Source organism: Marmota monax, unplaced genomic scaffold (assembly GCF_021218885.2).
Source record: "Marmota monax isolate L192 unplaced genomic scaffold, Marmota_monax_Labrador192_F-V1.1 WCK01_AAM20220418_F8-fsc00070, whole genome shotgun sequence".
Lineage (NCBI taxonomy): Eukaryota > Metazoa > Chordata > Mammalia > Rodentia > Sciuridae > Marmota > Marmota monax.
In genome coordinates this window covers 3,126,414-3,142,336 of record NW_026692116.1, presented here as the reverse complement: position 1 = coordinate 3,142,336, position 15,923 = coordinate 3,126,414, and the positions used below count along the sequence as shown (strand labels likewise).

Sequence of the window (15,923 nt, the reverse complement as noted above, 5' to 3'; positions counted from 1 at the left end):
GTTTAAAACCATAGCTTAGTGGTCTTCTGGTTAAATCCAAAGATTAAATTTAGAAATACTAGTGGAGGAATTATAACAATTACAAGTATTTCCAGCAATCTTTCATAGATGTTACTTTTAAGCTTTTTATTCAGTAGATGTTTTTATTGGAGTATAAATCATATATGAAAAAAATACAGAAATTCTAAGTGTCCAATCTCATGAATTAACACAAAAATAAGCAGGTTTATTTAACTACTATGCAGATTAAGAACTAGGACATTATCAGAATTTCAGAAGCCCTTTCATCATGTCTCCCACTTCTTGTTCTCTTCTCATTTCCTTATTGTTAAGAATTCTGGCATCACAAATTGAGTCTACCCAGTTTTTAACCTGTTATTCTAACAAAATTATATAGAATGAAGTATTTCATGTTTGTCTTATTTTGAGACTAGCCATATTGTTTTACGCAGCTGTAGTCTTTTCATTTTTGTTACTTTCTAATAGTATCTCAATGTATGAATATACTGTCATTTATTCATTCTACTATTTATAAACATTTGGGGTTATTAATAAAACTATTAAGAGTTCTTTTGTAAATTTTTTGGTACAGTATACTTATTTCTGTTGTTCATATACTTACTGATGAAATTGCTTAGGGACCATTATAATTATTGTTCAAACCAGAACACTTTTGAGAATGAAAGTAGGACACTATAGATAATTTTGCTGTGACAACAGGCATAAGCCTGAACTGTCTTAATGAAGCTGAAACACATGATTATTCTTGGTATAGGGTATTTAGATATTTAGTAAATACTGCCAAACTATTTTCCCAAGTGCTCGTACCAATTTATGCTCCCACCAACAATGTATGCCACATCAGATTTTTGTTTGTTTGGCTTTTGGTACTAGGGATTAAATTCAGGGGCACTTTACCACACTGAACCCCATCCTCAGCCCTTTTCTGTAGTTTATTTAGAGACAGGGTCTCACTGAGTTCCTTAGGACCTTGCTAAGTAGCTAATGCTGGCTTTGAACTCAGAATCTTCCTGCCTCAGCCTCCAAAGCTGCTGGGATTAAGGTGTGTGCCACTGTGCCCAGTTGTATTCCACATCTTAATTAAAATGATTGGGTAACTGAAAATTTCAGTGTTGTATTTTGTATTAAACACATGAATTGAAGATATTAATTATCAGTTAAGGAACTGTTAATTTGCTTTGACAACTAAAGTGACAGGCGGTAAGACAAAAGATCTTTTGCAAATATTAAGGAGCCGATTATTACAAACACTTAGGAAAAAGGTTTGGCAGTATCTACTTAAGTTTAATATATATAATTTGTGAATATATATATTCGCAGTTACACTCCTGGGTATATAATATAATAAACTGGAAGTGACTCAGATGGCCATTGGCAGTGGAATGGCAAATTGTGATGGGTATTTACATATTGAATACTAGGACACCCTGGGAAAGTGAACTACTTCTCTAAATGCCAGCATTGATGAATCACAGACATGATGCATAACAGGAGCCAGACACAAACAAGGACATTGAAATGATCCTTTAGAACAGTTTTATAGGGATAGATGTCAGAATGGTGGTTACTTACCTTTGGAGAAGGTAATCCCTGGATGGACAGAGTATACACAAGCCTTTTGGGATGCTAGAAACATCTTAATATGGGTGATAGTTTTAGGTATATATATAAGTAAAGAATTACCAACTTGTTCACTTAAAATCTGTATAATCTACAGTGTTTTATCTCTTTAAAAAAGTGGGGACAGGGAGGGAGGCTAAACAAAGTATTAAAATAGACATAGTCTCAATTTTTTCAAGCAGTTTTGACATTAGAGCATTTTGGCCATAGGAAAATACCACAGAACATCAAATTTATAATCAGTTGATTTTATCCTGGGAGACAATCTTAGGTTTTAAAAAAAAATTAAATAGAAAGTACAGAGTTCTCAAATGCCCCTTAAATATCTTTGTCTAGTTTCCCCTGTTGACTTCTTATGCTTGTTTGATATATAGGTTACAATCAAAGAACCAATGTTGGTACTTTATTATTAACTGAAGCCCATAGTTTACAATGGAGTACTTCTTTGTGTTATACATTCTGTGTTCAGACAAATGTACGATGACAGGGGCTGGGGGTGTGGCTCAGTGGTAGAGTGCTCATCTAGCACGTGGGAGGCTCTGGGTTTGATCCTCAGCACCACATAAAAATAAATAAACAACATAAAGGAAAAAATGTACAATGACATACATCTACCATTACAATAACATAACAGAAATTCCCTATATTCCATCTACATTCCATGCCTCCTTCTTTCTCCTTGAACCCCTGGCAACCACTGGATTACTTACTGTTTTCATAATTTTGCCTTTTCCAGAATAATTATAATCATACACTGTAGCATTTCAGATAAGCCACTTTCACATAGCAATATATATGTATGTATTTGGGATTCCTATGTGTCACCCCTCCCAACCCCACCACACTTAACACACTAATATTAAACTGCCTAGCAGTTCTTCAAACCTGCCATTCCCTTTGTCCTCCATTCTTTAAGCACATTCTTCATCTATCTAAAAAGGCCTTTCAGATGTGTGACATTATGTGCTAATTTCTAACCAGAAAGAATAATTAGAATAGATTCAGTCATTCAGAGTGAACAGATCTTACACAGAGTCTTGGAAAGGACTCTTCTCTTAAGAAGGGTATATGTCAATTTGTGTTTTCATGTGTGTAAAGGTTTTAAATTTCCTGAATTTAAATTTCAATTTCTAGAATTTCCCTAGAGATGGTCTTGAGACCTATTTGAAACTGGAGCCCAGTTGCATAAAACTTTTTGGTTGTTTAATGAGAGAGCCTAGATCTGAAAGAAGCAGTACAGAGTTATAGGTACCAATGTTTTTAAAATGTTGGATGGTATTGATCACCTTATTTTTTATTGGTTCTTTTTAGTTACACTGATCACTTTAAAAGGTAAATTTCAAACATAAATGTTAAAAGGATATTGCAGAATCATCCTAAAATTCCTAACCAAATAAGAGATATTAAGCTATATAAGAAGAATTTAATCAAAGTAGTACCATCATAGGTACCAATTTTGAATTGACTTTTTTTTTTTTCGGTGTTGGAGATTGAACCCATGGCCTTGTGCTTGCGAGGCAAGTACTCTACCAACTGAGCTATATATCCCCAGCCCTGAATTGACTCATATTTTATAACAAATGCCTCTTCATGCCCAGCCCCCACCACACACACACACACATTTCTCTCTCAATTGGCTATTGAGCAGTATTAAGAAGTAGTTATTCTATCAAGGCCTCTTAATTAAGGGTACACATATTAATCTTTAAAGGATATAATTAATCACCTAGAAATGAAGTCAATCCTTAAATTAAAACTTGAAGATTAACACTTGATAGGGGGAAAGGAAGAGAAGGTTCTGGCACTGTTTTATGTACACTCATGGTCTGTGGCTCAATGTAGACATGTTAAAATGTCTAATGTTGGATGGTACCCTTAAATGATGAGTCCTGTAAAATACCCTGTTGGGCCCAGATGTAAAGCTAGATGGTGAAGGTGTCTGTTAACCCCAAATAGAAGGTCATATCTTTTTTTTTTAAATGAATTTATTTATTTTAACTAGGTATACATAACAGTAGAAAGCATTTTGATTCACTGTGCACAATTACAGCAGCACTTTTCATTGCTCTGGTTTTACACGATGTAGCATTGCACCACAGGTGCAGTCATACATGTACCTAGTGTAATGATATCCATCTCATTCCACCATCTTCCTACCCCCATACCCCCCCACTTCACCCTCCCCTTTGCCAAACCCAAAGTTCCTCCATTTTTCACATGCTTGCTCCCCATTGTGGATCAACATCCATTTATCAGAGAAAACATTCAGCTTTTGATTTGGGGGATTGGCTTGCTTCACTTAACATGATATTCTCCAACTCCATCCATTTACCTGCAAATGTCATGATTTTATTCTCTTTTAATGCTTAGTGATATTCCATTGTGGATACATACCAAAGTTTCTTTATCCATTCATCTATTGAAGGGCATCTAGGTTGGTTCCACAGTTTAGCTATTGTGAATTGAGCTGCTATAAACATTAATGTGGCCATGTCACTGTAGTATGCTGATTTTAAGTTCTTTGGGTATAGACTGAAGAGTGGAATAGCTGGGTCAAATTGTGGTTCCATTCCCAGATTTCCAAGGAATCTCCGTGTTGCTTTCCAGATTGGTTGCACCAATTTGCAGTCCCACCAGCAATGTCTGAGTGTGCCTTTTCCCTCACATCTCACCAACACTTATTGTTGTCTGTATTCTTGATAACTGCCATTCTGACTGGACTGAGATGAAATCTTAGAGTAGTTTTGATTTTAATTTCTCTAATTACTAAAAATGTTGAACATTTTTTCATATGTTTGTTGATCGAATGCATATCTTCTTCTGAGAAGTGTCTGTTCAGCTTCTTAGCCCATTTGTTGATTGGGTTGTTTGTTTGTTTGTTTGTTTGTTTTGGTGTTAAGTTTTTTGAGTTCTTTATATATCCTGGAGATTTTGCTCTATTAATGTACATGTGGCAAAAATTTGCTCCCAAAATGTAGGCTCTCTCTTCATCTCATGGATGGTTTCTTTTGCTGAGAAGAAACTTTTTAGTTGGAGTCCATCCCATTTATTAATTCTTAATTTTATTTCTTTCACTTTAAAAATAATATTTGGGGCTAGGGATGTGGCTCAAGCGGTAGCACGCTCACCTGGCATGCGTGCGGCCCGGGTTTGATCCTCAGCACCACATACAAACAAAGATGTTGTGTCCGCCGAAAACTAAAATATAAATATTAAAAAAACCATATAAAAGTAATATTTATTGGCCTCATAATTCTTTATATTACTTGTCTGTGTGTCCATCCACATTTAAGGCAGAGTATTTTAAAAATATGAATATTATGAAGATGGCAGCAATAAACAAGAAATCTTCTAAATCCAAACTTATTTATGTTCCTTTTTTGTGTTTTTTTAATATGATCCTATGAAGAATATTTGGATTTCAACCCCCAGCATGCACACAAAAACGGTACAGATTATTTAGAACACTGTTTTCAAAATGAATCTATGGACTATCCTCTTCTGAACTAAATACTTGTTTAAAATAGATTCCTCAGGAGCTGGGCTTGTGGCTCAGTGATAGAGCGCTTGCCTAGCATATCTAAGGTACTGGGTTCAATCCTCAGCACCACATAAAAAATAAAATAAAATGAAGTTTAAGATAAAAGAAATTTTAAAAAAATAATAAACTCCTTAGTCCTAGCTGTTAAATCCAGATATTTGAGAGTAGAGCTCTGGAATCTGTATTTTTTAATATTATAAACCCTGTTGGCTCTTAGGCATACTAAATTTATAAATTACTGATTCAGATAATTGGGAAGTCAGAAGGGCACCCTAACTAACTATTATAGACATTCTCATAGAAGTAAGGGTTCCAGAGAGACTTACTGAGTTGAACTGCCAGTGAGATCATCTCTCTGGTATTTGTGACTCTTTTGCTTATGTTGTTTGTAAATTCTCAAATCTAATTAATACCTAAAATAAGTTATTTTAAAATGTTATAGACACTAGAAGGCAGCCATTAAAAGTAAACAATGGTTTTAACATAATAAGCTTGTTTTTGCTTATTTTACATACCTGTGTTAGGGATAAAAGAATCTGAAGGATGAATTTAGGTTATATAATGCAGTTTTTTTTTTTAATTTTCAGTTCAACAGGCCACAGTTACAATTAAAAACTTTTTTTTCTTAAGCTGGGAATATACCTCAGTGAGTGATAGGGCTTATGCTTATTATACACAAGTCCCTGAGTTCTATTCCCAGCACATATACCACAAAAATCCTCTTTCATTTCCTTCTAAGTAATCCAGGGTTGGAAGGGCAGTGTGTTATGCTGAAACAAAAGTGGCCATAATTTGACAATTGTGACAGCTGGATGATGGCAACATGGGGTTAGCTACACTACTGTCTATTTTCAAAAATATTCCATAATAAAAACTAAAATTTTTTACTTGCTTGATTACCAAATAAAAACTTTTTTTCCAGCATATGAATTCTTGCAACCTCTCTTGAGGGAAGTTTAACCATAAGAAATCAAACTTCTTAAGAATGTTGAAGTCTTTAGCTGTATTCTGTACTTCTGGTTGTACATCATAAATTACAAGGCAACTCTGCAGAGCTGTGTCTTCAGAAATGCTGGTAGCGGGGCTCAGTGGTAGAGTACCTGCCTAGCACTTGTGAGGCACTAGGTTTGATCCTCAGCACCACATAAAAAGAAATAAATAAAATAAAGGTTAAAAAATTTATTTCTAAATGTTGGTGGCAGTGCTGTTTGTAATGGGTAGGCTGTATACCTAAATATCCCAACAAGAGGACTGGCTAAGCAGGTGATGCTGTGGTTGCAAATGAGACACTGTGTAGCCAACAGATTATGATACTGAGAAATGTTTGTGATAATAAGTGAAAAAGCAGGATACAAAACAAAAAGGAAAATGACCAATCTTACTTTTTTTTGAAAAGTAAGGTTAGAAAAATTATCTTGAAAGATACACTAAAATGTTGTAATGATAATGAGCCCCTGTCTCAAAACAAAAAGCATGGGGATATGATTCGGTGGTAGAGGGCCTCTGGGTTTAATCCTTAGTACCACAAAATAAGTAAATAAAAGTAAAAGTTATAATAAAACTAAAAACGTAATGAAGATTATTTTTGACAGTTATTTGTTATTTTCTTTTTATGTAGTGTTTTCATAGGGAAGAAAAATTTTTTTTAATTTGTCCTTCTCCCAAGATAGTCTCTTTCCTCTTTGTTGACTATTTTTTTTTTTTCTGCCTTCTCTTAGACACTATCTCCAGTCTCTGATAATATGGGATTTTCTGCTCAGACTTAAAGGCTGGGGAACTGAAAAGCTGACAGGAAGTCTTGAATCTTTGGGTAGGACTATTGACCATGGTCTTTATTGTAGGGCAGTCTAGCTACAACCGTCCTTTGGGGTGTCCCAAGATTCTCTTCAGAGAAAAATTCCTATACTTACAATTCCAGAGAGTCGTGGTGCCTCTGTTTCCTTGGCAGCTCTTGGATCTATGTCTAATTCACCTGGAAATATATTTTTTCTTTTTCAATGATATGAATATATTACAGGCATTTCACAAGAGTTTCTGTTGTTGCTAAGTGTCATGAAGATATTCCTGTAGTGTTTATCTAAAAATTAGGATGGACAATGAGCATCAAAATAGCATGCTAAATTATGTGTTTTCTTTTTAAGACAGAGTGTCAGTAGCTTTTATCAGATTCTCAGTCCCATAATTGACCCAAAAGAGGTAAACAAAACCACAAAATAAACAAAAAACATTGCCAAGAGAAATGGTCCTTATCCTGGGATATGCAGCAGAATTATTCAGATTTTTTGAACATACACATTCCTAAACCGTACCCTCTATGCCAGAAAGAGTAAGTTCCAGGAACATTATTTAAACAAAGTGTTTCTTGTGCTGACCTCTAGGTGGTCAGATTGGCCCAGAACAGCTTGATTTTGCTGCTGGAAAAATGGCATCCACTTGTATATACCAGACACATATGAAATGGATAGTCGTCCTTCAGAAACTTTTGTCCTGAATAATTAAGAATTCCATTTAATATAAATCATCTACTTACTATCTTATTCTCATTTGGTTTGAACAGAAGGTATACCATTCTGTTATTTTTACCCCCTCTGCTGAGGATCAAACTCAGGGCCTCATGCATGCTAGGCAAGAATTGTATCACTGAGCCATACCCCCAACCTCCATAATGATTCTCAAACTTCAGAGTATATCAGAATCTCCTGAAATGCTTGTAAAATGCGGATTTTGGGAGTTTCACTCCTAGAATTTTGATTCCTTAAATCTGGAGAAGGAGACTACATTTTTAACAGGTATCCTCAGTTCTCATCTAGGTGATCAGTGGATTATATAAAATATCTGAACCTAAGTTTGTTGTCCATAATACCATGAAGGTTTTGGTTTTTTTGTAAGAAAGAGAGGGAGAGAAGGGTTTGGGAAGATTGTCCCGTTTTTAAATATAATTAGCTTCTAAAAGTCTGTTAATAAAGATAAGCAGTGCAACATGTATATTCACAGGTATTCAGGATGACCATACTCAGTACCCTGGAACTCTTTGCCCAAATGCCTGCTTTCAGGGCCTATATAGGTCTCCTCCCTTACCAAAACCAGTGTGTGCACATACCTGAGTCCACCGGATAGCTTCAGTTTTACCAGATAGTCCCTTATTTTCATCTTTTCTTTATTTCACCAAAAAATATCTCTGCCTTTGGTATATTATCAGTTCTCAAATAAAGAGGCATCTCCTTTAGTGTTAAGAAAATTATCCCTCAACTTATAGTTAACTTTCTGTAATTACATCTGGCAAGAGACTGCCTAGTTTTTTGTTTTTAATTTTTTTACAATTGTACAGCATATGGCATGCCTTTATTTTATCTATCTATTTATCTATCTATCTATCTATTTTTATGTGGTGCTAAGGATCAAACCCCAAGTGCCTCACACGTGCTAGGCAAGCGCTCTGCCACTAAGCTACAGTCCCAGCCCTGAGACTGACTAGTTTTAATTCCGATAAATTTTGTTAGAACAAAGGAAAGCCACAGCTTTCCAAACAACTGGGAAGTTGGGGTTTCTCTGCCATACTCCTTTATAACAGCCAGACAGAAGGAAGGCATGTGTTCCATAATATTTCTTCAGAAGTAAACACTTCTGAAGAAGTGATGGAGGGGGGAAAGAGAAAGGAAGAGATTAACTGACTTTAATTTAACATTTGGAGCTATAAATCATGTGTTGCAATATGGTGAATATAGGATGTTGCATCAGACCTGGCAGTTGTAATGATGCCATTGGTATCACAACCTTGAGAGAGGTCTTTGTGGTGCTCTGTGCCATTTTTCTAAAAATTCAACTCCGAATTTAGATCTTTTCTGTTTTGCCAAGGAGAAAAGAGTGGTATTTCAATTTCATTGTACCTCACTATAAGTTTGTTCTCTTGGTTCAGGGCAGGAGAATTTCTTTATGGCTGAGGGTCTGCCTGGGTCACATGTCATTACTGAGCCCTAGCATCTCTTGTGTCCTGTTGTCACATGCAAGCAGAGAAATGCTGAGGTTGCTTCACTTCTTCCTGGAAGTCTGTCAGGAAAGCTGGAAGGTGTTATAGCAAGGCTGTAATGTCTTTACTCTCAGAACCGTTAGTTTTGAAAGTATATGTAATATTTCCTGAATATTTCATATTGCCTTTATCTTAAGATTTGAAAGATAGTGACTAGGATTTTGTCCCTGAGAAACAAGAATGAGGGTCAATAATAATCATAAAGGTAAGACACATGGAGTATATTTTAGCAAGATCTTTAATAGTAGTCAAGATATTTGGTAGCTTTTTTTTTAAATTCTGCTTTGTTGTGGGAGAAAGTTCATGGTGTATAGGAGCAATAAAACAAGTGAAAACTATCAAAATTAAACTTTATATTTAGAACATAAACTGTTGAGGACAGAGCTGGTCTCTTAATTATATGTTAGTGGAAATAGTAGTATCCATGGTGGTAAGTTTGGGGGTTTGAGGAATTTAGGTAAAGACATGGCAGATGATGAAAAGAAACCATCTTTAATCCTGATAAAATTGCTTTTGGAGAATGTGGTTTAGATTTAGCTTTGTTCCAATACTGAACTCTAGGATTATCAGACTTGCCCACCCAGTACTCTGACCTCCTCAATGAGGGTGTGTCCTGTTAAACTCCAGGGATAGAGGAACAGAGTCTGGTCTCCAAAGAAAGAAAAAGGGAAAAAAGAGCTGTGTGATATGTACCATTCCTCTCCCTGCTCCCTGGAGAGACGAGTTCCTCCCAAGGGAGGAGGGAGGAGAGAAAGCAGAAATGTTATCCATAACTGGCATTCACGCCATGCAGCAGGAAACACTGAATGGGAAGCAGTTTTCCTGCCCTAACTGTGAGTGATAGTGTTGTGGTCTTTGGGGTATTGTAACAGGATGGAGACTCTTAGCAAATTTTAATGATTTCTAAATAATTTTCATCATTTACAGAATTATGGAGACATACTCTCAAGACAGAGTATGTGATATATAATAAGATCTTGGTCTTTAAGTTCATATTTTCTAGAAATACAGTGAAAATATTTATAGGTGAATTGATAGGCTGTCTGGGACTTATCTCAGAATAATCTGGTCTAATGAAATCAGACTGTTCATGATGTGAAGGTTGTTGAAGTTAGGTAATAGGTACTTGGGAGTTAATTGTATTATCTCTAATATAGTGAAGGGATAGTTTGAATCTAAACTCTGCTATTAGGTATCTGACATTAGCAAGCTACTCTAATTCTCCATTTCCTAATTCGTAGAATTGGGATAATAAAATCTATCACATAGGATTGTTGTGGTGCTTCAATTAAAGTAAGTTATGTGTCAATTACATAACACATAGAAGGCACTCAAAAAATGGCAATGTGCGGGGCTGGAGTGTAGTTCAGTGTTAGAGCACTCCCCAGCACTGGAAAAAAAAACTGGTAATAATTATTATGTCTATAAATAGAAAAAGATCAAGATATTTTGTTTGTTAAAAATGAAACATTTATTTTATTGACTTATGTGTGTGTTTCCTCCATTTGAGTAAATTAATTTGGGTTTTGTTTTAACAGCTCAGGTGCCTAAAAGGCCAGAGGGGCTTCTCAGGCCAACCTCCTTTTGATGGAATTCACATTGTCAACCATTTAATAGGAGATGATGAATCATTCCTTTCCTCAGATGAAGATTTTATAGATAACTCCTTACAGGAAAGTGGCATTGGTTTTCCCTTGCACAGAAAATCAGGCCCAATGTCTTTGGACCCCACTGTGGCAGATGGTAGTGAAAGCGAAACAGAAGACAGTGTGCTGGAGACCAGGGAGAGTCACCGAAGGATCCAAGAGGAGCGACCCCCACGAAGAGAGTCACACTCAACCACTGTCTGACCGTCACTGTGACCCAGACTACAGATTTCTTCAAGGGATCCAGTTGTCCTATGATTAGGGATTTTTTGGATTTATCTGTTTCATATGTATATATATATATATATATATATATATATATATATATATATATATACACACATATATATATTTTACAATCCTATCTGCCTTTTTTTATCTTTGCCAAATCTTCACCACTGATTTTCCATTACCATAAAGTTGACTGGAATATGGTTAATGGGTAAAATAAGGTTCTAACAGTATTAATGAACATTAATGTTTCTTGTTTAGAAAATGTAACTATCTAAATGTGGGAACCATTTTGAAGTTCAGAACTATGGAAAATTGAATTTTCTTCAGATAAAACTGTTCTTGTGCAATACTTTATGCTCAGTGAACAAATTGTATATTTGTTTATCAATTTGTTTTCAAGGCTATCTGCAGACATTTGACCAAGACATATATCTGATTGATATTGTATTTTTGTGTTTTGGGAATTTTTTTTTTTTTTTGCCACTAAAATTACTATTTTATTAGTGAGCCACTGAGGTTCTTAAACACAAAGCCTTTTTTCCTATATAATTTTATAAACAAATTGTTAACTATTTTCAGAGTTTAAAGTTTTGTTTTAATTTCTAACTTTTATGTGCATATGGAGGCTTCCATGTGTCAGTTATTGGTAAAAGTAGTAAGTTAACTATAAATATATTGTTAATTTGTACATATTTATGAATCTGTATATCCAACATCAAATATTATTTTACATGAGGAATATCATATTGCAGAATGACTTCTTTCAGCATTCTCACAGAACTTCTGTACATAGTAGGTCAAAAGAAAATTTAAAAAGAAAACCAGACACTAATATTTTAATAGTTTTAGTATTTTGCTTAGCATTCAACACTAGCATATTCATAACTGATGCCTGTTCAGAAACACTATTGATGAAATCTTTTACTTCATGTATATTAACTAATAAATTTTTCATGATTAAAGAGGTTATAGCACATATTACTTATGCTGATATTCTACTTAATATAATTTAAGCAGTGGACTAAGGTCCAAGTTGCAAAGCAATTATACTGCAAATAATCTATGAACATTATCTTCAAATTCTCTAGTTTCTAAATAATAGATGAAGCCATACAAATCCTACTAATTCTTCCTTTTCTACCATTTACACTTTTTCCTAGAAAACTGAATGCCTGTCATTGATAAATTAGAAGAACTATCCAAATTACACTTACCTGTGGAAAGACAGAAAGAATGTATTGACTGGATACTTTCCACTCTCATTTTTATTAGCAGCCTATGAAAGGAATAGCCATAGAGGATGAGAGGAAAGTAGAAATCAGTAGTGTGGAAGGACAATTTTGCACAATATGATGGAATGGACTTGAAAAGACAAAAGTAGTTTTTGTCTAAAACCAGAAGTTAAGCCTTATGTTACATTGTGGACTAGGCTTTTCCAGCAAGGATGTATGTAGCTATTTTTTTTGCCTGAGAAATGCAATTGAAACATGCCTTCTGAGTCCATTGAACCAAGTTAAATTCTAATGGTTAGGTAATTTTACCTGTTGTCACAAGCTAATAATTAACAGAGCCAAGATTTTAATCCAGATCTCTCTGACACTAAAGCATTTAAAGTGGTCCAGCTAATAAATTTCTCAATTTTCTGCTTTTCTGACAATATGATTTAAGTGATTTAATAGATTTGTATATTTTTGAATATGCATACCTATAGACATACATGAATATCAGCACTCATAAGCCCTACAGTTATGAGTATAGATACTACTTCTAGAATTGGTATTATTCCTAAAATCCTAAAGCTTTGGGGATTCTTCTTTGGGGTCTATACTGTCATTCCAGAAGGTTATCAATACCCAAGTGAAGTGAGATGAGTCATGGTCATATTATTGCCTTGACCCCCACATCAAGAAATCTGAATAATCTAGACTAAGAGTCAGCAAAGTATAGCTAATTCCAGTCATCTTCCTGTTTTTACTTTAGTTAGGGAAAATTCAAAAGAATAATATTTTATGTCACATAAAAGTAGTATGAAATTCAGATTTCAGTGTACATACGTAAAGTTTGATTGGAACACAGCTATCCTTATCCATTTGCCATATTTTCTTTTCTTTGCAGTACTGGGGATTGAACCAGGGGCACTTTATCACTGAGCTGCGTTCCTGGTAACCCACACATACACACTTTTTTTTTTTTTTTAAGGAGACAGGGTCTTGCTAAGTTGCTGAGGCTGGCCTGGTACTTGCAATTCTTCTGCCTCAGCTGCCAAAGTTCCTGGGATTACAAGCATGAGCCACCATACCCAGCCATTTTTTTTTTTGTGGCTATAATGGCAGAGTTGAAATAGTTATAGTGAAGATCATGGACCCTCATAGCATAGAATATCTACTTTCTGGCCCTTTACAGAAAAAAACTCGATCTGGATACTCCAGAATGTTAGGCTGCTTCTTTAGTTTGGCTTAATAGAAGATCAAACCATATTCTTTTCTGTTGAGGTAATGATTTAGAAACATAAAATTTTCTGGTGGATCTTTTGTTCCACAACTATTCAAATTGAAAAGTATACCAGCTATCTTATATGGTAATCTATGATTCCATAGAAAATTTTTGAAGAATACCTGAAACTTTAGAGGAGAAAGAAAGAAATGAATTCCCGAATCCCAGCAGTATTCTTTGAAATATGTATTATTAATATTTTTAGGATATGCTTCACTGAGAAATGTTACAATTTAATTTTAAAATAGGACATCTTTCTAGAGTCACATTTTGAAAGATATTCTAAAGAATTTCATAAGTACTCTTTGTGGTTAGAATTAGGTGTTAAAAGAATTAGGATAAGTAAACATTATTCTGTTGATGCTCTTCTAATTTGGACCATGAAAACTAGAAACAACATTCTTCTCATTTAAGGCCTTTAATTCAAGCCAGGTGCAGTAGTGTATACCTGGAGTAGTCCCTGGAGGCTGAGGTGGTGGGTCACCTGACAAAATCCAGGAGTCAAAGGCCAGCCTGGGCCATGTAGCAAGACTCTATCTCCAAACCAAAAAACAACAACAAAAAAATCTTTGATTCAAAAACATCTTAGAAGAATTTAAAATCTTCCTGACATTTAGGGTGCAATAGGATACTATGTCTTAATTTGACTCCATTTTATTCAAATTAGTGTTTAGTATGTTCAAGACTTTTGAGATATTGGACCATATTCCCTGACAGATTTTATTTAATCTCTCCTATTTTGTAAATCAAATTACAATGGAAAAACTTGCCTCTTTAGGATAATTACCTTCCTGATATCTTTGGCACTGTGGGTTGATATGCTGAAAGTAGAGGCCATAGGTCATCTGAATAAAGTGGAAATTGCGTTGAATAATGAAACAGACCTGGAGAACAAGAAAAGACATCAATAAACTTTTTAAAAATTAGTGGTAAGCCAGGCATGGTAGCATGCTCCTATGAACTCTTTTTTTTTTTTTTTTAAGAGAGAGAGGGGAGAGAAAGAGAGAGATTTTTTTAAAATATTTATTTTTCAGTTTTCGGTGGACACAACATCTTTATTTTATTTTTATGTGGTGCTGAGGATCGAACCCAGCGCCCCGCACATGCCAGGCGAGCGCGTTACCGCTTGAGCCACATCCCCAGCCCAACCTATGAACTCTTTCTTCTTGGCAAAAGAAGTCAAAGATGTAACTTTACACAATTTCTATTATTTTTTCCTCCTTGATAGTAAACACTCATTATTTGCTAATTGAGACATCAAGTTCCAACTAACTGAAAAAAGCTTTTTCTTAGCTCTGAACATGATGCAGCTTGTTACTCTCCAGATAGTGCCTTTGATTGAAAATAAGATTTAGATCTTTTGAAATATATTATTTCTGACATCATAAGAAATCATTTGGTTCCTCATTTGTCATTTACATAATGTATTGTAATATTCAGATTTAAGGTAAAATAAGTGTATGAATTATGTTTTGGTAAAGCTCTTTCATGATTAGCTTGATTGTTGCATAGTACTAGGCTTTGGAGGTTAACATTTTGTGAAATCAAAGATTTACTTATTAAAACAAAGAGTTTAGCTTGAAAGTTATTGCTGCTCTACATTAACAAAAAACTTACGCTTTTAAAATTAATCCACTTAAATTTAATTTTTTGTACCAAATTAATTAAAATTTCTGGTTGAAAGTAGAGTGGATACTATTTGTAATCCAAGTTTTTACATCACATCCATTGATCTACCTATCCCTTCTTTTCACTCCAAAGAAGAGATGATAGAATAATACATTCAATATACTTAAGAGATGCAAAGTTATAATGTATTTCATTTTACTGTTGGAATTTTTTATAGTAACATTGTATAATAACCTGAAATGTTTACTTGTGCCTTTGCTTTAAACAATTAAAGTTTTCTGTTTTGTAAGAACTTGTTTCCTTAAATTGTTCATCTTTAAAAGGGGAGGGGCAGCAAAACACAGATAATGCTTGTTCTTATAGAAGATTTGCATTTAAAAATAACAATGTTTTCATCTCACATTGTACTATTAAATTAATTAGCACCTAATTCAATAAATACATTCAAATATATGTGATTTGGACATGCATATAGAGTTATTAATAGTAAAAAAAACTTAAACACAATATCATTTAATTCAGAAGCAAAAGATCAATATGCTCTGCTTTATGCTCAGAATGATTTTATGGACTTGATTCATGAAATATGACAGAATAGCTGTAATCCAGGATTTGTCCACCTTGGCAATATTAACATTCGGGGCCAAATAACTTGGTTGCAGGAGGCTATCCCATACATTGTAAGATGTTTTGTAGCATCTCTGGCCTCTAA

General features: G+C 34.5%; 1 protein-coding gene across 5 annotated transcripts in view; it reads left to right on the top strand.

Annotated features, from left to right (window-relative positions):
• The window catches only part of Evi5 (ecotropic viral integration site 5), a 210,014-nt gene extending 194,511 nt beyond the window's left edge, over nt 1–15,503 (top strand). For all 5 annotated transcript variants that reach the window (XM_058585230.1, XM_058585233.1, XM_058585236.1 and 2 more), the window contains one exon: nt 10,748–15,503. In XM_058585230.1, coding sequence (XP_058441213.1) covers nt 10,748–11,059 — 312 coding nt within the window. In that variant the 3' untranslated portion in view covers nt 11,060–15,503. The remainder of the gene's footprint in view (nt 1–10,747) is intronic.
• The last annotated feature ends 420 nt before the right edge of the window (nt 15,504–15,923 follow it).